Here is a 26,047-nt window from a genome sequence, read left to right as displayed (position 1 = left end):
TAATTTAAGCATTACGTAATGCCATTCTCCATGTATGCTCAATTAGTTGGGTGAATCAGCTCTTGAATAAGGGCGAAACAGCCCCTAAATAAGGGATGAATGGACATAGTTTGGAATTGGGACAAAAGAACTCTGGTGAAACAACTCGGAACCGATATAGCGTCTTGCACACAGAACGTACACAGGCTAGTCATATTACACAGGGAACAATTCATATCTGCACCGACACAGCCACACGTGACTTCATTCATGTCTAACAACAAAACGCTACGCTGAGAGAGTGGCAGTGAGTTTGATGTCCCAGACGTCATTTGTTTCCGTGTGTATGCTACAAAGTGTCGGTAGGAAGAGGAAGAAATTGATACGCAGCGTTAGGAAAAGCAATGAAGTGGAGAAACCCCGATGCAAATAGGTAAACAAGCGCAATTGAACTTTGGATTACTCAACGGGGTGACAGTGTGAAGTTTCAAGGCCTGCTGTCTCGAAGATGAGCGTTTGGGTGTTTGCCGGTGCGGTAACGACCGTGGTGATACTATGGCCAGGAATGGGTCTTGGTCTTACCCCACCCACAAGTCATACGACCCCCTTCTCCAACGCGACACCGGTCACAGTTGCGCCAGCTGACAAAAGTGAGTGAGAAAATTAATGATGTCCCTGTCTATTTCCACGCTAAGAGGCCATGATTTCAATGTCCGTCCCAACATTCGTCATAAAAATCTCCAGAACGTATATTTCACTAGTTGTCATTATTTTAGATTTAGGTGAGATTGTAGATGAAAGAATCCTCTCGCTGTCATTGTTTTGTTGATGCTTCAGACAAAATAATCTAAAGATAAAATTTTATTATTATGCACTGGACTTCCAGCAAAATTAATGCATGTTATGACCCAGGACTTGAAATGCATGCATAAAAACACCCTTGGAGTCATTCATTTCGTTTAGACATCCTGTAGAATTGACAACATGAGAGTGATTATACAAATGAGGTTCAAGGAACAATAAAAACTATAAAACTATAAAATACAGATATGGGAATGATGAGTATAGCTAATGTTCAGATACTGTACATGAATGACACACATGTTTATGCAGTAGGGTGGGGGAGTAGAGTAAGAAAAATAACAGAAAAAGTGGAATGTTTCAATCAGATACAGTAGTGTGAAATTAATAACGAAGCCTGTAACATATGGTAAAGTGTACTTCATATCCACATTCATTTATATTAAGGCATTCAGTGAACTCACAAACTTCATTGGTCAGCATATTAATTTTTGGTGCTTTTTTATTGTTGTGGACAGAATTGTGAGTGTCCAATGGTCTAATGTATTAGTACTGTTGCCAAGCACTGTAACAAACTTGATATGTATTATTTGAAAGAACTTAAGTGGACCACATTTCAGAAAGATTGTATCCCTCATATTCCCTGTGTTAGACAAGTTGTGGCAGAGATGGCAATAATAATGATAATGGTTGCTTAAGTGGACCTGGGTCAGTGGGTGCCGTTGTACAAATCAACCTTAACGCTGCCAGTCTTAAGTCTATGTTAAGGTATGGGAGTTACCATAACTTTGTACAACGGCACACTGGTGTTAAGTAGTAGGAGTGAGCGCTGTGTAGGAGTGAGTGAGCAATATTCCAGCTATATGGTGGTGGTCTGTGAATAATCAAATCTGGACCAGACAATCCAGTGATCAACAGCATCAGCATCGATCTATGCAACTGGGATACAATCACATGTGTCAACCAAGTAAGCAAGCCTGACCACCTGATCCCGTTAGTTGCATGGGTTACTGAAGATCAATTCTAACCTTGTAATCTTCATGGGTCCTGGTGTTGGAGCTTGTGTGCTCCAGGCAAGGACTAGGTAACAAACGCAGTAGGCTCCTTCGTTACTGTCTATTCAGGAATTAAGATCTGTGTTGTCTTTAATTCTTACTGACAGGCAAAGAAATATTTTACAATGTATTGAATGTGTTCCAGTGGTTTTGAATTCATTTACTTGACTGAACATGCATAAAGTGTGACTTTGATCTAAGTTTTATCATTGTACGGTTTGTGTTGAGATTAAGATTGTTGGCTGAATTTACTACAGTGGTTACACATGTATGACACTGATACAAGCTTTTCCATGCTTGCTTGATTATACTGAATTGTTGTGAAAAAGTTCATATTTAGCTCGAATGTGTTATTATCTTGGATGGTAGTCTTTATTCTGTAGGGGCAGTGGGGTAGTCTAGTGATTAAAGTGTTTGCTCCTCATGCCGAAGACCCAGGTTCGATTCCCCACATGGGTACAATGTGTGAAGCCCATTTCTGGTGTCCCCTAGTGTGATATTGCTAAAGCTGCGTAAAACTAAACTCACTCACTTTATTCTGTCGAAAACAATTCAAACCATACTCTTTAATAGTTTTTGTCAAAACTTTCTCATTTACCACATCACAAAGTCTCACAGAATTAGCTAAATCTGCTATTTGCCAAATATGTTTCCTTTGGGCATTTATTTTCAGACAATTGTCCCATTCTTCTTCAGTTGTAGCTGTGTTATAATGTGGGTGCTTTTTTAAGATAATGTTTGCTGGTTGGAGTCAAGACTCAGGTTGTAATTGCAAGCGTGATATGCTACACAAATACTGGTTCCAAGGTGGTGAAACATTTTTTACTTTTCATTAACCCTGTTTGTGGCTTATGAAGAAGACAATGCAGTTGTACTGGAGAATTGGTTCAACCAATGGTGGTTGTGAGATGCAACTGATTTCATCCAGTGGTTGAACTCAATGAGGGGTGGTGCTATAGCCTAGTGGTTAAAGCATTTGCTTGTCATGCTGAAGACTCAGGTTCAAATTACCCACATGGGTACAATAAGTGGAGCCTATTTCTGGTGTACCCCGCTGTGGTGTTGCTGGAATGCTGCTAAAACTAAAGCAGCATAAAACGATACTCACTCACTCACTGAACTCAGCGACATTGTTGGTGGCCTGTCATTGTACTCCGACATCACAGGTTGTTAAAAACACCTAATCAGTGGATTTTCTATGATTTACAGGTTTCAAATCCTTTTGTAACTATGCAACTATGTATTTAACCAATGACCTTGTAACAGGGGCAAGGAAAAGCCCAGAAACGTGTATAGAATAACAAGAAGTTGACATCCATAATATTTTGTCTTATACTTGAATACCAACTTCTATATGCCTCTCAAGAACCTGACCTTGTAACAGTAAAACTAACACACGTTCCAATAATTGTACTTTATGCTTGCAGTCAACTACACCTTGGTACTGACCAATGATGGACCAGTGGTACTAGATTCCCAGCTGACCTTCACTGCCAGTCTTCTAGATCACCAGGGGAGGGTTGCCAAATCGAATATGTTCCGCTATGACTGGAACAACAATGCTGATAAGAACTTCGCATCAAAGTTGGGAGACCTCACGTCCTCTTACCATCGCAAGTTCAGCAGCGAAGTAACGAAGGCAGGACGATGGGTTATGACAGTGGCAGTGTATGGTGGGAAGGAGTACTCAGAAATGGTCAACTTCGGCAGTATGGAATTTGCCCTGACAGGTTGAAACATTTTGTGATTTCTCACATATTGACAGTTTAGTTTTAGTTTTGCACTCTGCTATGGTTTGCAGTCAGAATAGGCCCCAATAAAGCATGCATGCATTCAGAGGCATCCTAATTTTTCAGACATTTGAACATAATGCCATCCGACTACTTCTTCTAGATATTTTTGTTTTTCCATATATATAATAACTTTTTAATTTTACTTGTCCCTTTTGAATCTTCAATTATAAAAATATCATTTGGACAAATCAAAAGGCAACTTCTTTGGCACATCATTTGCTAGCTTGTTGCCATGTTGTAGGTTAAAAGTGCCTGTGTTTCCAAAACGCTATATCCCTACCTCTTTGGCAACTTTGTATTTAAATCTGACTGAAACGAGGATTGGGTGGTTCAGTGTGCTACTCCCAACTATCAACCATTGCTTTTACTCAGCCCTGAGTTGACTACATCCTGATTGGAGCAGTGCATCTTTGCCATAAAACAATGTTCACCCACTGTAATATTTTTCTTCTTTGGAAAATATAAAGACTCAAATTGCATGTGATGCCATGTCATTTGATTGTCAAATATTTTGTCAATTATGGTTAGATAAAACCAACAACATTAGGACATCATCCTCTAATAACTGCTGTTACCATATTGGCTGCGATACAGGTAATGGAGCTTGTGTATTGTGCTGAATGATGCTACTGATTTCATATTGTTGTTCTTTTGCATCACTGATTGTCTAAGAAATATGTGAAGTTATATTTGACATATGAAATTAATTCATATATATAGTGCCTAGTATCCATCTGACTAGTTGCTCACTGGACGCTGTAATCAGAATCTGATTATTATTACCCCTGATGAGGCACTAGAAGGTTAATAGTCACATGACTTATATCACCAGGTAATTTATGAGACTTATATTAGTTTATAAATAAGAGTTGACTTCAGTATATGTTTTGCTTTAATGAAGTATAAACATAGACTTGGAGTGCGGTTTGTTTTTTTACATTAGCACTTCCATAATTATAACATATTTACAAATATAAAAGAATATCATGTCATTATTACACTGAACACAGGCTATGAAAATTCTGTTTTAATGGTAAGCTTTGTTCCTTTTCAGAATATTTGAATGGGATGATGCACTCAAACCAAACCCTCCAGTATCAGAGACAAAAGAACACATTTTCAACTGGAAAAACGATTCATTTATTCGCCAACTTTACAGACAAGTTTCCCAATGAACTCTTCCGGCCATCTTATGACTTCTACTGGTACAAGAATGGTGTTTTCTTCCAGTATACCCAAGTACCACATTGTGAACTGACTGTGGAAACTGAAGACAATGTCACAATTGAGACTATGCTTCGTATGACTTTTGATGATTTTCCTCCCCCATTACTTCAGAGGGAGAGAAACTCAAGGCCATTAAATGCTAAACCATGTAGTCCAGAGACTTTTAGAGGTGTCAATTCTTCATTGTCAAGGAGACAAGGAAATTATTTTACTCTCCGGGACAAGTGTGGAAGTATATCACAGCGTGTCTCTGTTAAAGGTATGTATTTGGTTTCATCATGAGGGCTTAATTTACAATGACACACAACACAAGAGGAGATATGCATTACAAAGTTTATTTACATAATTTACACAATATATATTTGGAGTGGGGGATTCTTTTGCTGGATATATAGCATGTACTTAGAGTATGACATGCATATATGTAGAGGGAACCCTGTCGAGCCCAACAAGGCATTAGAGCCTGTTTGAGGGTTGCTCGACAGGCTTCTTGTGATATAAGTGGAGTACATGTAATTAGAGTGTTACATGACTATAGCTGTATAGAAGGCTGTAAGCCAGTAGGGGTACCTAGCCTCTCTATTGCTCCCACTAGCAATGCCTGGGTTGGATACCTTAGCAAGAGGTATATAGTACTTATAGATTTGGGGGAAAGATAATCCGCCTGAATGAGCGGATAACTTCCAGCAAGGGAATCCCCAATATATTAGGAACCATAAGCACCAGGTGGTGTACCCCAAATGGGGGTGGGGGTGGGACGCTGTATCACGAGAACAAACAACACAATGGCAATGCTGAAAATGTGGAAGAAAAGCAACTGCGCATGCGCCTACTTTCGAAGTTGAGGTAACAATATCCGGCATGCGCATAGCCTGGATATGGTAGGCAATAACATCCAGAGCTGCGACCCTACCACAGATATATGACTGGTGTAAACAATAACTCGGTCTGTGGGAATAAATTGTAATATTGCAGATAGTATGACTAGTAACATAGTACATGAATTATGCATACATTAGAGTGGAACAATGGTACGATGTAGAAATATTGTATGCCATTATAAACTGCACTCCAGACGTGGGAATAAATTGTAATATTGCAGATAGTATGACTAGTAACATAGTTCGGGAATGGAACAAGAAGGTATGATGTAGAAATATAGTATGTCATTATAAACTGCACTCAAATGTCTCTGAGTTATAATATGTTAGCTTTTAGATTTCATCCTAGCCCAAAACCACCTGTGGTTTAATGGATGGAGCATCTATTAGAATCAACTAATTAACAAGGATTTATCGGCAAAACCAATTCAGGTGAATACTCAGTAATGACACTATTCACCAATAATATTCTCAGACAATAAGATACACACTTACCTGTGTCAATTCCTATACATGAATCATGTTAGTTCTTGGTTCACATATGATGTATTTTACAATAGGGAATTTATAATTTAAAATGACTAACATGAAACAAAACTTATCACGCTTTGTTGACTATCCAGTTTTATCTTTATAAATACAGTATTGATTTTGTTTTCAAATATGAGACCAGATAATCAGAAATTTTCCAGCTTTCTTCACTGTGTTTATGACCTGTTAGATCTAATTTTATACACTGACATAAAATATCAAATATATATATGTCATCATTAACAATACGCAAAAATAAAAATTGTCTGATTCACACCATGAAAACCTAGTTGAAGACCAATATTAGGCTCCCTGCTGCAAATTTCTTTACAAATCCCAAATGAATAAAATGTCATTCCCAAGTGAAAAACTAATGTGATGGTTTTGTCGGAGATCACTTGTGTTTCAGCGATAGCAGTAAGGTTAAAGGGGAGTCAATGCACAGTTTGAATTTATCTGAATTCAGTATTAAAAATTGCATGGTTAAAATACTTAAATTTAGAAAAAGAGAACTTTAAACGTCCCAATTTTGAACAAAATGTGTTGCAAACAGCTTTACATATGCGCTTACTTGACAATGCTAGATAAACTCTGCAATGAAGCTTTTTAGGAATTGGTAAGCTTATAGATCACTTACCCCAACCTTGATAACGGACTGTTTAACTGACATTTTAGAAGCTGGTGAGGAAATAGGACATACAACTTTATGGTACAAACTTATGTTTATTGCATTCGTCATGTTTATAGATGTTTTATAAGTAGATTCTTACACTATTGTCCAGTTGGATTGCCTGGTCCAGGTGTGGCTGTTTTAGTCCACTGTCAGTCCACTGGTTGTTTAGCATAGGGTGCAGTATTAAACAGAAAACAAAGAAAATCAAGGTCAAAGTACAGGGATCAGAATAGGGCTTAATTTGTGTGCCATGGCAAGTTAAATATTGAAATGCATGGTTGAAATATTTTGATTATGCCCAGGCAGCATGACTAAAATTATAAAGAGAATACACATCATGATTCATTTATTTGAAAATGCTGTGAATTTCACCAACTTGAATCATTCAAAACCTAACATATGTTATATTTGGGATTACACTTTCTTAGTAAAGTACAAATTCTAGTACTTTTTGAGTTGAGCCCCATCCGGGATTCGAACTCACACCCTCAGAGTCAGGCACCTAATCGCCAGCACACAAAGTCAGCCGCCTAACCCTCTCAGCTACAAGACTTCCACAGTGGAAGTCAGCGGTAGCTGAGCGGGTTAGGCGTCTTCCACAGTGGAAGTCGCGGTAGCTGACTTTGTGTGCTGGCGATTAGGTGCCTGACTCTGAGGGTGTGAGTTCGAATCCCGGATGGGGCTCAACTCAAAAAGTACTAGAATTTGTACTTTACTAAGAAAGTGTAATCCCAAATATAACATATGTTACATTTGACCACTTTCTAAATGGCATTGTGTAATCATAACATTCAAAACCTGTTTTTGCACCCCTTCAAACTGTTTATCAGTGACAGTAAGACACTCTCAATCTCACAGCTTAACATAGACTTGGCTATTTTGAATGCCAATGTGCATAATAGGACATCCCATTTGAGATGATAACAGTTTGTGGGTTAACTTACTGGTCCAGGAAAAGTCGAACATCTTGATAGTGTTCAGGAAATTCATCTGTCACGTTTACAGATTTACATAATGCTTGTGTTTACTGTTTGAACAAACGAATTTAAATAAGAATCACAAGCACCACAAACTGGAAGATAGGCGCTCTACAAATTCATTATTATTATTATTAAGTGAGATAATTGTTGTGATGTTTTATGTTTATTTGGATCATCAAGAGGTATGGGCACAGTTATGTTCATAAAGGCACATCTAGATTATCTGTCTTTGTGCCCTATGGCTTTAATATTGCTAAAAGCAGCGTAAAACTCAGTCTAAGTAAACTTAGACTCAGTATTATTCGTTACACTGCTATACTGAGTCTAACAAAACCTTGTGGAAGGTCGCGTCAGGTAACCTTTGAGCGACGTATGACCTTCCAATCAAAGGCGAGACAGCCAAACGGATTTAACCAATCAGACAACGGCTACTATTTAGGGTTGGGCGGGACTTATAAAATGGATTTTCTCATCCCCGGTCGCCAACACTGATCTTATGGAAAATAGCATTTGGAATTGTTTGGGTACAAACTTTTAAGAGGTAAAAGTTCAAAAGGTATGTGCAAATGTCCACTTTCGCGATTTGGTAAGCTGTGTTCGGATTGGTCAATTGGAAAGGTTACTTAGACTGCGTAAAGCTAAACTCACTCGCTCATGTAGGAATCGGATCCGACTTGCAATAATGCATACATCTTTTTTTGAGACATGTTCTTGCCAATTGACAAACTTTTACATCTGACAAATTTTGGTAAAGTTTTAATACAAAAAACTGAAATTGTCCCCCCCAAATCAGATCTGTCATTTTATCTAAAGTGCAATTTCAGTTCAAGGTTTGACATGACAGGCAAATGGCAGTGGTTACTAGAAGGCCAAATTTTGTGAAACATGATAGCAATGATATGACACCACCATGTAATAATATTACTAATATATGTAATGACCTATTACCTCTTGTAATAAGTGACCTGGTACAACAAGCTCTAAACACCTCAAACTTTTAACTAGTTAGTCTTTTGTTTTAGTTTCCTGGATAACTGAACTAAGTTTGTTCACTACCACATGATTTCCAAAAACAAATTTATCTTGTGTATCATGTGAATGGTGCCCCCTTTGTGAACCTCTCAGAGTACTTTCACAATGTTTCACAATATCCTGTCTTCTGTCTGCAACAGGTCGACACGAGACCATCTGATAACAGTCATATGGAGAAGTTATTTATAATATGTTAACATATTAAATCCAGCGTTGCTGCTCTTAACAATCCAGCGTTGCTGCTCTTAATAACTGCTGTCCTGCAGCAATATTGCAATATGGCTTTAAACAAACAAACAAACAAACAATGGAATATGAATCGAACATGAAACATAATTTCAGTGGTAGAGGATATTTTTTTCATGAAGATACATTGATATTTGCTCAGTTGAGACAGGTAGAAATGAAATTGAGTTGGTCACTGTGACAGTTGCGATATTAACAATTGTGCCAATGTTGTAGTACTGAATGTCACCAAATATGACCCAACAGCTGTTTAACATATATATAACTATTTCATGGGTGTTGTATTCTCATAGCAATAAACTTGTTCGAGGTATTGATTTTAGATTTGAATAACCCTGTTATCCTTTTGCTAATTAGTAATTCTACCATGAATCGAGAAAATACTAGATTCTGATTGGTTGTTCAGAAAAATCAGACGGCATCAATTGTGGATTGACGTTCATCTGATTGTAAGGCCGCTTCACCGCGCTTTAACAAATCTTATTGTGCGAACTACTTCCGTTTGACCACAATGATGGAGGATCATAACAACTCCATGGATTTTGACGCTGACTTTCGAATATTCCACATAGGAAATTGGAAATTTTTGGATTAAAAATGCGTTTGATTTCATTGCGCTTCACTGCGCACGTATAGAACACTGCCGCACTACTTCAGCTTGACCACCAACATGACTAATATCAACACAACAGACGTGATGGAAATGCTGATAAACATTTATTTAAACTCGAAAAATACAATAATATGACACACACACACACACACACACACACACACACCCAACAATTATGAGGGAACCTCACTATCATATTAATTCTATTATAAAAATATTCAAACTCAGTTACAATACACAGCCCCAAACATAAACAAAACAATATGTAACATATAAATCAGAAAGCCTTGTAAAAATACATCCCTACCTATACAAACTATGCAGCAAAACATTAGTAAACATTTACCTACCTGGTAAATGGTATATTTAATTCCGTTTAGAATGGGAAATTTGCAAGATACTAGTAGATCTAACGGTCTGGCGAAATACCACATTTATGCCACTCACAGTCATACTCCATCATATCCCGTTGCATCGTTCACAGAATAATTCTGCTCTCTGACAGCTTCCCGCAAGGTTGTCACTGTTATGTTCATCTACTTTGAAAACGCTTGGACACAGTCCAGTCCCAAACGATGAAAACAAAGTTCCAAGGAATCACAAGTTAGTCGCATGTACACTAAGCAGCAGCACTGTCACCCTTTGTCGCATGCCGGGTTGAGGCAGTACGCGAAATCATGATCGGCCGGTCATAAAAATCAACAGTCTTTGATGAGTTACAGGTCGTAGGTTGATCAGGAAAGGATCTATTCTTCGATTCTGCAGGGTTCAGATTCGACAGTCAGTCAAGTATTACCCACTGTCACTTCAAATTTCAACCTTTCGCAAAATGTAAACACTGGCTCGTCCGCCATTTCAAACTGTTATGTAACTGTATACTTCAAGAAAATAAGTAGGTCAGGCGATTCCATTATAGTGTGGCCAGGGGGTACAGTTTCACGGCACACAAAACAATAGGCTGGTTTTAGTCGTGTGGAGTTGGGATGAAAAAACCCCAAGATCTCGGGTATTACATAATTTAATTGCATTGATTAAACAGTAGTTTGATTTCCTTTGGACAGAATATTGTTATGTTGTAATGTTTAAAAATACTTAACGGCACCTACCGCTCCCTTCACAGACGAAGTTCAATTCGCCTCTCGTCCCATGCCGGATTACGCGAGTGTCTTCCGCAGAGCGAGGAAGTTCGATTTTAAATGGTTCATGGTAGAATGGAGATAACCCTAGTGTGTTTGAAAATCAGAGACATGCTTTACTGAATTGATGGCGACTAAATATATCAATTGAAACCTCACGCCACGCTGTATCTTCCAATTTTTAGTCGCCATCAATTCAGTAAAGCATGTCTCTGATTTTCAAACACACTATCTCCTAATTGTACATGTGTTCTTCATGCCTTCCTAGTGTTTTGACATTTGTATGATATCAGCTATTCGAAGGCTGTTATATGTGCACCAAAACAGTTAGCTCATTTATAAATGTACTGAACATTGTAATACATAAAGCAGATAAAGCACAGACTGGCAGATTGTTTTAAACATATTTTATTGTCCAAAAGATGAAGGATTTGTTTACAAGTGCACCACTCATGGTTGAACTGGCAGAGAGGTTCAATATCGGAAAGAAACAATGTTTAACATGCTATGACAAGTAGACAATTCAGATGGGTGTGAAAATTAACAGTTTTCATAAAGTTCACTCTACTAATCCCCTGTTCCTTGTCAGAATGCCAGCAGTTCCTGAGTAGCCTTATGCTTTTTTTTTAGGTGAGTGAGTGAGTATGGTTTTACACAGCTGTTAGCAATATTCCAGCAATATCACGGCAGGAGACACCAGAAATGGGCTTTACACACTGTTCCCATATGGGGAATTGAACCTGGGTCTTCGGTGTGATGAGCGAATGCTTTAACCACTAGGCTACTCCACCATCCCTCCCACATGTTGGTTTTGGTACACTAAGACATGTATAACCAGGAACCAAATAACTCTTCTCTCTCACTCTGCACTACTTTGCTTCTCATGGTATATCATTCTTCTTAGCCAATAATAGCCAAGACTTTAAACTGTTAATAAACAAATCTGGATACAGAATTGTGAATTACCAATATTTCAAATTCAGATTTCAACCTTGAAATATTATTTGGTGGACCCTAGTATTTCATAATGAAAAGTACAAGAATGTAATATCCATTTGTGCTCAATGTTTCAATTTCAAATTAAGATATTCTCAGTTTGAAATATACTCATGAAAACAAATAAAGGAACACATGAAAGGACTTGTGTTCCTTTATGCTTTTCCTGCTTTTCACCTACAGTGCAATACAAAACATGCGAAAATACCTGGAAAAGAATATAGGAACACTTTTGCTTTTATGTGATCCCTTATTTGATTTCATGAGTATATTAATAATTCTCTAATGTAAAGCACACCAGTCAACCATGTTGATATGTCACATGTCTGGCTATGACATGGGACGGACAGATGCAGTATATAGAGTAGTACTGATAGTGACATGAATTGATTACACTGTAAACAAAGAGTGAAATGGACGTGTGGGTAGAAGAGTCGGTTGTTGATAGCTGCATGTGATGGGCAGGCCGTGTATCAGATGGGGCCAAAGTACATGGATGATGAACTAGCTGATTGTCTCATACATGTTGTTGATACTGTTTTGGGTATTCAGATACACTTGTACCATGTGTAGCATGTGTATGTTATGTACAGTACACATCAGTCAGAATGACCCGTTATTTTGAGTGACATCGATATTTTCATCAAATAGAAATGGAAAATCATCATGTATACTTGATTTCAGTTGTAATAATTACCAGTAGTTTGTTTTTCTTCTATACCCATAGACCTGATTTTGAAAAAGTAGTCCATTTCTTTTAAAATGCTTTGTTTCTTTGAAGTTATGTTTACATATATATCACGAAAATTCTGTGGAGATGAAAAAAATCAATCATATTGTGTTTAAATACCATATATTGGGTATTTCCAGAAACTAATGGATTAGTCGGGTTATTTACCCAGTTTAGATTTATCCTCATACTTGTGAGAGAAAATAAATTACCCAGTGTTTTTCTTCCTGCATTGTCGAAAATTGTTGATAAGCAGTGAGACAAATGATCGATGTATACATGAATGTACAGTCATCCCTTGCATTAACACCCTTTCGCGATACTGCGGATCAGACATAATTCAGACTTCCAAGAATCATTTAGCCCTGCAAGCTACTTTAAAATATCACAAGAGTTGTGTCCTCAAACATTTGTTTATGAATTTTGGGGTCAATTTTTCTTTTACCAAGACCATTTGTTCTCTGGTGGAAAAAAGATCAAAATGTTGCAAACATGTATTGTCAATTACATGAAGTAAACACAAAAGGAAAAGAAAGACTACAACTTGATGTATGTCAATCCAAGGTATACCTCTATCGATGATATGTTGCCCAAATATTGGTTATTTTCTGTTAATTGATAGGAAGGAAGAAATGACTAATGTTAAAATCATATCTTTTGTTCAAGTAGGGAAGTATAACGTTCTGCATGGGTTTTCCCTGTTCAAAAGCTAGACATCAAATTACCAAATTTAATAAGGTAGAAATTTTAATCAAAATCGAATATTAGCTGTTTCTGTATTAACCCTGCACCATGACTGAAGTCATTAGCTGTGAAGATCTAACCGTCTGACCTGGTTCATGCATGTCTGGTTTCCCAAATTCATGATGTGAATCACTGGTTTGCCTGGACCAAAACTCAATAATTTACAGACCACTGTCATATAAGCTAGAATATTACTGAGTGTAGCATTAAACAACAAACCAACTGAAAGTTTGGGCGAATCAAGGTAATGGTTAGTTTCCTGAACAGCAGAGGGGGAAATGATCCACTGAAAAAAAGAGAAAATACAATTATTTTGAGGAAATGTTGTCATGAGTCAAACATTAGGGTGTGGGTGTATCTTTGGGTCTGTCCCTGTGTCATTGTAGATAATATGTTTATCACATGGCGTGGTACACATATAGCAGCTATCAGTGGCTTCAGTGTAAACAAATACCAGGTGCTAGTTCTACATCTGTAGTGGTCATACATGCTACAGTAGTAGGCTGACATGCTGCAGTTAATCTGTCTCACAGTCCCTTAACCATATTATTTTCCCTACAGCCAAGCCCTCCCTGCAATGCTGAAGCACTAAATGAAGCAAGTCTAGATTTCCCCAGGTTCTGAATCACTGATCTTCTTTGGGCTCCTTTTCAATTTAAATGGGTTTATTTGTTACAATCAAAATTATATATATATTCAGAGACTAAGCATTAGTCTAATGTTGCAGTGCCCTTTGTTATGTGGGAGATTAAAGTTAACACTGCTTGTTCACATTCCTGTTCAGATTTTGATATTCTTTTATTGTGTGCTGTACAATCTAGTTGCAAAATAGTTTCCCTGCTTAAGTTTACATAGCTACAGATATTGGTGTTATACACACAATCTATTTTCCTCAGTGAGTCATTTACTTCTGACACTTTTAGAAGCTAGTCAAACAACAATGTGAAATGTGTTTGACGGAAAATGCAGTAGGTCTGGCTCATAAGCATTATAAGAATGTTGAATAAATCCTGCTCAAGGTTAATCTGCTAAATGAGCTGAAGGGAACTGTTTGAAGCAGTCACTTGTTACACTGTCACGCAGGCATCCAGGTTTACTGTCACACAGGGCCGTCTCTACAACTACCAGAGTGGTGGGGGTAGCCTAGTAGTTAAAGCGTAGCTTGTCAAGTTGAAGATTCGTGTTCAATTCCCCATGGGTACAAACTACAATGTGTGAAGCCCATTTCTGGTGTTCCCTGTCATGATATTGCTGGAATATTGCTAAAAGCAGCGTAAAACTGAACTAACTCACTCACTCTACAACTACCAGGGATATACTTTGGTCTATTTATTTTTACATCCCAGAGACTCTGTCATATTTTTGGGAGGTATTTTTTCTCAAAGCACAACTATGGGAATCCAGCATGATTATAAAGATACTATTCACTGAGTTTGGAAGCTAATTTTGATGGGAATAAAAATGTTAGATAGCAGAAGGTCAACCACTGACATGCTGAAATTGGAGTGTATATTTTATTAGAAAACAAATGTCAGATATATATGTAACATACAATTAGGAGATAAACGTACTGTGTTTGGAAATCAGATGAATGTTAGACTGAATTGATAGTCGAAAGCCGAACGCGTAACAGGGAACTTACTGAGTGTTCAGTCTCAGTATTTTAAAAATCACTTACTGGTGATTTGCCATTTATCCTAAAAACTTTGTCGCTTTTAGAAAGTGACAATGAGACACTTATTAATTAGAAATTCTCCCATTAATGATAATGATGAAATACCCTACTTGAGTAGTATGTACAGGAAACAGACATTGTATTTTTTTCAGACAATGACTAATTTCCTCTTCCTTTTATCATAACTACCCGTTCTGTTATAGTACCGCTTCCTGGTCAGCCAGTCATGGTTCCATACTTACGTCACTGAGCCACCAATCTGAGACAACCTTTGTCACAATAAACAATTAGTTCCTAAGGCTAAGTACCCTGTAACCATGTCTTGTGTGTAACTTAATTGCCATTATTTATGACATGTAAGTTCCAGCTATTAGCCCTCATTGTATTGTAAATAGACTGTCAGTGAGCTGTGCAACTGTGTCACTTCTCATTATTTCTTTTGTTTTTTATTCCTGACCCAAATTAAGCCTTGGTCAACCAACAAAAAATTCTGGCAAAATTCCAAATTCCATAGAAAGATCTTACCAACATGCAATGCCAGAATGCCCATTGTATGTACACACATTCATGTTTTACCTTTCGGTATGGAGTCAGTCTCTTTCCAAGCAATTCATAGGCTACAATACCTATCTGTGTGAAGAGTTGGTCAACCTTCCATAAATGGTTGTAGAAAATGTGAAATTATATTTTGCTTTTGTGTGTCAAGGCTTTTAATATTCTCAGCACGAGGGCCCGGGACAGCATATAATATTTCTGTATGTTGACAAAGACTAAACAGGCATTTTAGAATGCAAATAATAGAAGCCCATCTGTTTTATTGGTGCAGTCATGTTGTAACCTGCTGTCAGGATGTCGGGACTGATATATACACAAAACACTGCTGACAACAGATACACTATTCATGGTAACAGTATTTGGTGGAAAGTGTATTTGCAATATCATAAGCTTGAACATTTAATAGAATAATTATCATTGAATGTCATATAAAGAATAAGTGCAATTAACCCATTGCCCAACGTCCGAGACCAGTGTTTTTTTCTCGCTCGGGCAAGAAAATTTGTATATCATGCTGTATCGGTGTCCAGTTGACTTTCCAATGTTAATTATGCTGTTTATTTAAGAAATCAACAAGAAAATCGGCCGGTATAGTGGAAAAATTATCAGGGCAAGTGATTTTACATGTGCCACTGTACCGGAGTACACTAGCAATTTTAAAGTTATTTCCACCCCTGAATTAAGCCTGTCTTAAATACATGTGTGGATCTGCTTGTAAGTCTGGGATCACAGACTACAGGTATAAATCCTGGCAAAGTCAGAACTTTTGAGACTTTCTAGGGTATGAGGTCTTAGCACAACAAATTTGATGTGCAGAGATTCTTCTCTTAGCAATACCAGTAACTTGTTTCACCTAAGTGATGAGGTTGTATGACCTGTGTCACTCTTGGCTTTTCTCCCATCAAGCTGTGCAGGAGCCGATATACTCACAATAGTGTGTGAACCATGTATATATTGTCACTAGTCAGGTTAGTTTCACTGTCAGTAACACAGGCTCAACTTTTGCTGAACATGTAGTCACAACTGTTACCAGGGATCTTTAACCTTGATACATGTCATCGTCGGGTCATCACTCACATCATATCCACAACATTGTAGTGCACTTGGCCATGCAGGTTGTGATCTCTGTCGAAAGTACTGTCAAGTCAGAATCTCTACATTTTCTAGCTACCATCATGGACTATTATGTAGTGCATCTGCCCAGGGTGCTGAAGTCAATGATTCTAACCTGTCATATCTTACCAATAAACATGATAGAAGGTGGTATTTGTTGTTTCCTTTGCAGGCTGCTGCAAGGCTATACTAAATGATAAGCCTATGGGAATTTAGTAATTCTAGCCAAATTCTAGTCAAGCCTATAATGCAAGATAAGGGGACAATCTTTTACAAAAACAATTTGTTCCTAATATTTATGTGATATATAAATTATTATTTAAAGTAACACTTTGGATGTTCGTGCAAGTCAAGGTTTGTGTCTGGGCAGGATATTCATAATAACATGCAGTATTTTCTCTCAGATTCACATAAGTCATCATCTGTAGCTTGTCACAAATCTTGACTTGTTTAAGTTACATATCGAATTGTGAAATGACTCATCACTGAAACTTATGTGCTAAATTTCCAGACTATCATGATGTGATAATTCATCAACTTAGGAGGACAATCCTATCACATAGAATTTGGATAGAACAAACAAACATCTATAAGGTTATTGTTCTCAGTACATGACCAGAGATGTGACAGGACATTACTTCATCCCGACTATCGTGTCCTGACCAGGATGCTGAATAAATACGTCTTGTCTTAATTGGACATATTCTGGTGCTTCAGGCATGTCTTCATGAGGGTTTATAAGAGTTTTGTTTACATGCGTGTGTTTTGATGTGTATTTGTGCTGTCCTTTTGCCAGTTATATCTCTTTACTTGTTTTCAGAAGCCATGTTTATGCATTTATGTTTATCTGTACCTGTAAATAAAGTGGCCCTTAAGTATTTAGTGCATCTGACTTCATAACAGTATTTGTGGAGGCAGTTGATAAGGTGTATTTTCTTGTGCATCTCTAAGTGAAGCAAGATTATACTTGGCTGGTCATGTACTGCAAAGCTGAATGGGTGAACTTTGTCAACTGCCTTCCTGCCTTATCCCACACTGATACAAATAGGGTATTGGTATAATTGTATACCTCTGTCCAGCAGAATATGGGTACCTTCGAAGCTCTAGGGAACAGCAGTCAGTCTGATTAGTGGAGTACATTTTGATTCACGTCATGAATCACAAAAAATGGAATGCAAATGGACAAAATACATATTGTGGCATGGAAACCCACTTAAACATCTCTTTATCTTATCATGTTACTCCTTAGATAATTCAACTTCATGACATTTTTATTATTTATGTTAGCAAGATTGGGGACAAGTAATTTATTAGTCAGAGATATTGTTAGGGAGCAGCATTGATATAAGCATGTTTTATGCTTGTTTGCCAATCCCGTCCACATCACATGAATAAATATGTTTAAACCATCAGTCAGAGTTTTTTTATGCTCAAATTACAGAAAATAATTACCCTTCCCAAATGTATGTCATACTTTTTTTTAATCCTCTCAGTATCTTAGTAAATAGTATTCATGACCTGCCCCGGGAAGACAAAATGCAAAAGAGCTTAAAGTTTGTTATAAAACTGCTATTTTTTTCATGGCGGTCCCCAAATATGTGTGTGATGTTTCATGACCCTCTCCAATAGACTGTAGTGTTTGGTGTCCCTCCAGTCCACCACACCACCCCCTATAAATGACCAGTAGCTTTAGCAGTGTCTAAAACAACATCTGAATGTCTGAGCAAATTGGTTCAGTTAATAATTACATAGTGCTATGCCTGTTTAAACCATAGAGACCCTTATTTAGCCCTTGCAGGATGTAGATAGTTTATCAAGGAAGTAGGAGTCTCTGTGATGTATACATTTTGTTAAAGGTAGTCTCTCTAGTTGACCTTATTTGCATATTTATTCTATGCTAAGTTTATCATTATTAGTTACACTATCCATTATATGATAGCTATCTCTAGTGTCTGTCATCAAAGTACCATCTAAATGACAATACTGCTGTACATATGTAAATATAGATTGAAGACGGTAGCTGGATTAAGTCATGTATTATTAGGTATACAAAAATATGAATTTAGCCTTGACAAAAAACAAAGATTTCATTTGAACTGAACTGCTGGGAGAATATTCTATGATAAATGTGAAGTTGTTCGTTGTGATTTTCCAAAGAGCAGTGTGAACTGGTGACAGTACAACATGATAAACATGCCTGATGGATAACTGATCAACCCATATCTCATCGTCACGAGACCAAGCGGTAATGACACAGTTAAAATCATGTGATTCAGTTGGTATCAGTTTGCCAGACACATTTCTAGATAACTATTAGTTCATTTACTAGCATGCTCAAGGTGTTGAAGATAAAAACCAACAAAGTATGGTGTCGTTAAAGGCACAACGTCACACCACATTTCTTTAAAAATACACAATGGATTTCTCTCAATAATACTAACTATCAGCCCTCAGGGAAGCTACCATATAATTTTTTCCCCCAAAAAATATTAGATCACAGTATGAAATTAAAAGGTTGGAATGAATTAATGCAAGTTACATTAAATCGACTCTTGCTCTCTCTACTGGCCGAACATTATTTGAAGCTAACCCCATAGAGTTACGACCATTGAAGCGCTCTTTAAGAATATCATATGCACAACTTGTGATTGAAACCAGTTCGGCAAACACTGACAACCCTGTGTGCGACAGTTTTCGATGTACGGAGCAATCATTTACATTCCATATATGGCAAGTCGTAAGGGATAATAAGTCTTTTATTGCATGAGTAGGAAGCTAAAGTGAGGGCAAATGCCCCCATCATATAAAATATAGGCAAAAGTATTGTCGAAAAAGCGTAACATTGTGCCTTTATTTTCCACATGTTTAACGTGTTAAAAAGGTTATTTAGGGTTGAGCGTAACAGGTGCAGATCTATATGTAGGTTAGTCGGTTGCAGGATATTCACTGATAAGCAATAGTTGTATCACCTGAATGCAGATATCGGCCACAGTGAAGAGCATACCATTTGTACACAAGGCCAAATATTTTTTTATAAGAGTAACAGACTTACCAGCAGAAGATTATTGTGAAAAAAAATAGTGAAATATATTGATTATGTTGAAAACGTTCAGTATATTTCCCCCTCCGACTGTCAATTTTATAATGATGTTATTTTTATCCTTTATCAGTTTATAAAAGAAGGGGATATAGTGATCAGTGTGTCTGTCCATCTGTCTTCTGTTTTCTGTCTGTTTCCAAAGCAGACCTCCACAACTGTTGAATAGTTGATGAAAAGTGGAGTACTGGTGCCTTTGGAATATTAAGAAGTTTAATTTTTGAAGAAAGTATTATGTTTTCTTTAGAACATGTTGGACTTGAGGGTAGGTCTTGTTTCACAATTGTGGTGAAACTTGCTACACAGATTAGTCTAATTGTAAATTGGTGCCTTTTGATGATTTTGGTCATTTTAAAGTTTTTGTTTTCAAAGTTGTGCAGTTGTTGGCATGAAGACATGAATTCAAAATACTTGCCTCTCAATGCCTTTCCATCTTACCTGACTGCTCTTTTATCTATTTATGTGGGGCAGTAGGGTAGCCTAGTGGTTAAAGCGTTTGCTCCCAGGTTTGATTCCCCACATGGGTACAATGTGTGAAGCCCGACGTGATATTGCTGGAATATTGCTAAAAGCGACATAGAACTAAACTCACTCACTCACTATTTATGTGATTTACAACAAATTCATGAAATGATATTGTTTTTACACTTCCACCCTATACTATTAGACTTGAGATAATCATGATAATAGTATTATTTTGTTTTACTTTGATTTGCAATATGCCCATGTAAATTGCTCACTGATCATCATCATCAGAAAATCCCACTAACAGAACTGAATACAGTGCACTTATAATAAGGAAACATGCTGAGACAGCTTTTATTGGCATCGTTTTCAGAGAACATTCAGCAGTCCTGATATTACAAATTCCAGTAGGCGTGCTGGATTTCCCCATCATGTTATATTGTCTCTTAAACAGAATCTTCATCTTCATAAGAGCATACCACAGAAAAACACCTTGAATGCCATTCTAGCTCTAACTACTTGGCCACTTGCATGAAGCTATTTATACAATGATCACAGAACCATTACTTAAACAGAGACTTACAATAGATATCTTAGTGCTAAGAAGATTATTAATTAGAAGTTTATCAGACTTACTTACTAAGACTTACATTCGTTCTTCAATTGCTTTACATGTGGGCCCAGGGAGCGAAGTGCTCTTAGCACTAAGATGATGGAACTTATGATACTGTGTGCAGTTTTAAACATTTTGATTAGAACCATTCTTACATGTTTTGCAGAACAGTGTTGCATATAACAGATAACTTGTACTGTCTGCAAGTCCCTGGTCATTTCCAAATTAGACACAAATATGTTTTTCTTTCTTATAACAGAATGTAAGTACATGTATTGATAAAGCCTTTGTCTTGTGTTTGCAGAGCCCCTGAAGACAGTTGATGTAGTTGGTGACTTGAGTGCCGCAATTGGGCAATACATATCAGTCAACATAACCTGTAATGGAAGGTATGTCATCTCTCCATCAGATTTGAAATGCCCATTGACTACCTGGCCCCGGGATCATAAAAAAATCTTAAGTCTAAAATTTGCTTAGCACAAAAAAATCTTAAGTCTAAAAGAATTTGCTTAGCTAAGATTTTAGATAGGACTGGATCATGAAACTCTCTTAGCAAAATCTTAGCTAAGACTAAGACTAAGACAGTTTCTAAAGTTTCAGACACCCATTCGTCTATTCGTAGCATGCATAGGCTCAATACTTTGAGAACATACATGGAAATAGTATCGAAGCAAGAAATAGCAAGATACAATACAGTAATGTGATATGTTTATACGAAATTGTCAAAGTTTCGGTGCAGCGTGATGCCATGACTGACGGAAAATCTCACAGAACAACACCGGTAATGATCAGCATATCTGGCTTCTTCTCTTACTTACAATAAACACGATAAAACATATAAGAATACACAGATAGTCAGATCAATCTGATTACTTACATCACACATTTATGTACAAACGATTCCAGAATCAAGGGAAAGGTTCTCGCAAAATATCCTGTGTACCCATGTCAGCGAAGCCGCCATTTTGTAAGAAAGCAGTCAACGGTAGTGATGTCATATACGTAAACATTGTTGTTACATATTTGGCAATTTCTTTGAGTTGAAGGTCGATTGAATAAGAGTAAACACAATTGCCATGTCCCACCGATTACACTTTCAGTGTTATAATGTATATTTTGTGTATCGTTCAGATATTTTTTCATGAAACTAATTTCATTATCTACATTTAGCCTTGTTCTATATCATGTCCGTGGATATAGGGTATACGGTTTTTATTCTTTCAAGGGTTTTGTTTGTTTGAATAATATTTACATAAGAAATTGACATACTGAGTGTAGTACACCATATTTTAAACCCTTAAACAAGTATTAGAAGAACAAACGTAGGCATAACTGCAACATGTACTTAAATAATTCCTATCATGTGCAATATTCGCCATTCGGATCAATATTACAGTTGCATATGAACAGGTTAATGAACAGCGATTTAACTTTCATGACCCCGGGGCCAGGTGTTGTGAAATATCCTTTTTAATTTACATCAAATTGATGCCAAACAGTCAAACCGTCTAATTATGGATCTATTCAGGACATTATTTAATGGTGAAATCAGTCATTTTAAGTTCTGTCGAAAGAGTATTTAAATTCTGACATAGAAACCGAAACCTTTTTATACAATTCATGGAAATTAGGTGAGATATATACTAATCAGCATAACAATGTGGTCTCTTTCCGACGTTGCAAAGTACATAAAACATTGGGGAACTTTGTATTGGAATAGTTTGGTTCACGGTGAACAAAACATAACGAAAATATAGCGTCTGTATCCACAACAAATTTTCCCAAAGTGATCTGAGTTACACTGACCTAGTATTAAGCATAGCGGAGTTATGTCCCCTTATCTTTATTACGTGCATGACCTCTCTGTCGTCGTTTGACGTCATACAAGAAAACCCATTTTCGACATTTATTGCGAGTCATTTTTAATGTTGAGCATATAACGTTATGCATAAGCAAATAAACCCATTTGATATACACTTATTTCGTTCAGATATCTGGCTGTATTTTCTTCGGTCACACTTTCCCTAAAGATGCCAAATTAAAAAAAATTGTAGCACAGTGCTTTTACCGGTGCACGATCAAAAGCGGAGAAATTTACTGTTTTTTAACGCATAACGAAATTTTGGACAACATTTGGCAGTGTCTATATCTCAAACCGCTGAGGTATTTGTACTTATATTTATACAAACGGATAGGAAATTTAATATTCTACATTTCTGTGTAATTTTATATTCGTACAGAGATCAAGGACCACGCGAGCGCAAATCTCGCAGAACGTTCACTTTTCAAACCTTATGAAAATGTGCGCCTGAAAAAAAGACTCGGCATAGAAAAGGGCTTAAGACTGATAGGTATCAGTGTCAGGATTTAAGACAAAAAATGATCTCAGTCTTAACTTTTATGACTAAAAACTGTACGTGATCCCCGATTTAAGACATTCTTTGGGACTTAAGATCAAAATGACAGATTTAAGCAATTTTTAGACTTAAGTCACTTTCATGACCCCGGGGCCTGTACAAATAATTTCAATTATTATCATATGCATATATGTAATTAGAAAATTTTGGGAAGAGGTTTAATATATTTCTCAGCACCTGCTTAAACCTGATGAACAGATTTATGTAGAATTAAAGTAATTTCAGGTGTTATTTTACACAGAATGAAAATTAACATGCTTCCCAAAGTAGAAAAAGAACATGTCAAAAACGAACAATGTTAAGACTTGTTTAATTATGCAATATGAAACTGACTCTTTTAAAAAAAATTCAGTGATGCTGCATTGAATGATTAGCTGTAACAAATTAATGATTACCAAAATCAGTTGCAACTAATATACAGCCAACATATGCTATTTCTTCCCTATATTTGAATATTTAACTTTACCCCCAGCTACCCTACCTCAGTGTGCTGGAATGTGACTGCCCTCAACACCAGTGTCCCGTCTTCACCAATGTGCAAGCCCGCAGAGTTCCTGAGTACCTGTAACCACCAGGTCCGCATCAAACTGACTGATTTGGGATGGAGGACGGTCAAGTTCACTGTCTACAACGATGTCAGCTACATGTCGTCCTCCTTCAATGTCTATGCGTATGATTCAGGTGGGTCAAAGTTTGTCAGTGTGGGGTGGTGGGGAAGCGTAGTGGTTAAAGCATTAACTCACTCGCTCACTCACTCATGTAGTGTGCTTCGTGATGAGATGACTGCCAAAGTATGAGTATTATGCAAGACAAAACCTCTATATACACAAGGATTTATCTGGGCTTAATTAGATACTGACGTTCAGAGCCAAGTATGCAGCAGTTGTGCATGAAAAGTTATGAACGATGTTCCAATTCATACAATTTACATTTTACCATCATTGTGAATGTGACATTGTATCATTACTGCCTTCCCAGACTAAACATCTTGTTAAAGCCAGAAAGTAATAACTTAAATAAGACATGATTCACAGATGTTGAGTGTCAATGGTTAAGAATGATTAAGTCACAGATCCACAAAGGCTTCTTTTTCATTAAGTGTGTCTAAGGTTCCTGTGTTTCTTCCAGATACTGTGAATGTTCCAGCTCTGACCATACCGATTGTATTCTGCACAATAGGAATTGTCATCGTTATTGTTGGCACAATATACCTCAACAAGTTACGCAAAAAGCCAATCATTGAAGTAGCCGATTTTGACTTCCACCCGTCAATGTCAACGGAAGGGGCAGGCAACTATCTGTACCGACTTGTCAACAAGATGAAACTGATATGGTACAGGAACAGATATTCCAAGAAACACACAAATCCAGATTTCCAGGAGACAACGGCTAAACAGTATGGTGCCACCAACGAGTATGAGAGCTTATAGAACAGTCCGAGTCAGAACATCCAGTGCCACACAAAGAGTTCCTGCTCATTTGTGCACACAGGATTTTATCTTCTCTGTAATAGCCATTGTACACATTGAGACAACGGCTAAACAGTATGGTGCCACCAACGAGTATGACAGCTTATAGAACAGTCCGAGTCAGAACATCCAGTGCCACACAAAGAGTTCCTGCTAATTTGTGCACACAGGATTTGTATCTTCTGAGACAACAGCTAATAGCCATTGTACACTTATTGAGAACATCCAGTGCGGCTAAACAGGTATGGTGCCACCAACGGCTAAACAATATGGTGCCACCAACGAGTATGAGAGCTTATAGAACAGTCCGAGTCAGAACATCCAGTGCCACACAAAGAGTTCCTGCTAATTTGTGCACACAGGATTTTAGCAGCTTCACCCATTCAGTTATTCTTCCTTATTGGAAAGAAATGGTATGGTACTGTTTTTACAAAAAAGCTTCAATATTTGCGGGACTGTAAACAGGATGACATTGAACATTTTGTTGATAACAATTTTGTTATTGTTTGGACTAACATTCTATATTGTCTGGTCTAATATTTCAGGGATACTTATCCCTTCATGAGCTGAAATGAAGTCTTCATGTTGAACTCACTTCTAAGTGACACTCTAAATATGACATGACATTTTGGAATTGGTGCTGTAGATTACCTTCAACAAACTTAGGTTGTATTGCAACACAAGGCATGAAGCCTACTATGCTTGTCTGGAAGTGGTGCTTCTATGTTGTGGATGACTATAACGTAAAGATAGTAGTCATCACTAATGCTGTAACAGGATCCACATTCTTGTGTAAATCTATAACATTCACATTGTAGTTAACTTGATTATCTCATTTGTACAGAAATGTTTGCACTGGAAAAGCATGATTTGGGGATGATATCCACATGCTCCTCAGGTTGCTGCAAGTGCTAGACTGTGATATGACTTTGCAATCCACATGTGTGGAGGATGTTCATTTTCTTGGGATTGTCTTGTCCCTTGATTTCAGTGATGCCAAAATGACACAAATGTTATACACATTGTTAGAGCCGCCATATAGCTGGAATATTGCTGAGTGCGACGTAAAACTAAACTCACTCACTCACATTGTTAGAGTAGGATGACTGTTGAACTTGTGACCATGTGTCTCTGTTTCTCCACTCTCCTACATATCTAGTGTCTAAATTAATCTTAACACACTTCTTACAGCGTCAGAAATTCTGTGCTTTGATTGTATGGCCCAA

At 37.3% G+C, this 26,047-nt stretch overlaps 1 protein-coding gene across 1 annotated transcript; it reads left to right on the top strand.

The window, feature by feature from the left end:
* Window positions 1-211: 211 nt before the first annotated feature.
* LOC124284886 lies at window positions 212-24,990 on the top strand. Its single transcript, XM_046721018.1, has 6 exons — window positions 212-629; window positions 3,263-3,565; window positions 4,683-5,114; window positions 21,240-21,324; window positions 23,825-24,033; window positions 24,481-24,990. Exons 1-6 carry the CDS (start codon window positions 488-490, stop codon window positions 24,780-24,782), a joined length of 1,473 nt encoding a protein of 490 aa, XP_046576974.1. The 5' UTR covers window positions 212-487; the 3' UTR covers window positions 24,783-24,990.
* Window positions 24,991-26,047: the final 1,057 nt, after the last annotated feature.

This window comes from Haliotis rubra, unplaced genomic scaffold (assembly GCF_003918875.1).
Source record: "Haliotis rubra isolate DU_JTF1 unplaced genomic scaffold, ASM391887v1 Scf347, whole genome shotgun sequence".
Classification (NCBI taxonomy): domain Eukaryota; kingdom Metazoa; phylum Mollusca; class Gastropoda; order Lepetellida; family Haliotidae; genus Haliotis; species Haliotis rubra.
The sequence above is the reverse complement of the archived record's forward strand: the minus strand, read 5'-3'. Positions and strand labels throughout refer to the sequence as shown.

Bases quoted from the DNA above. Each gene is read 5' to 3' on its own strand.
- LOC124284886 (XM_046721018.1), top strand. From the start codon at position 488: ATGAGCGTTTGGGTGTTTGCCGGTGCGGTAACGACCGTGGTGATACTA. The intron at 21,325-23,824 runs GTATGTCATCTC...CTTTACCCCCAG, and splicing joins AACATAACCTGTAATGGAAG to CTACCCTACCTCAGTGTGCT. The intron at 24,034-24,480 runs GTGGGTCAAAGT...TGTTTCTTCCAG, and splicing joins TGTCTATGCGTATGATTCAG to ATACTGTGAATGTTCCAGCT.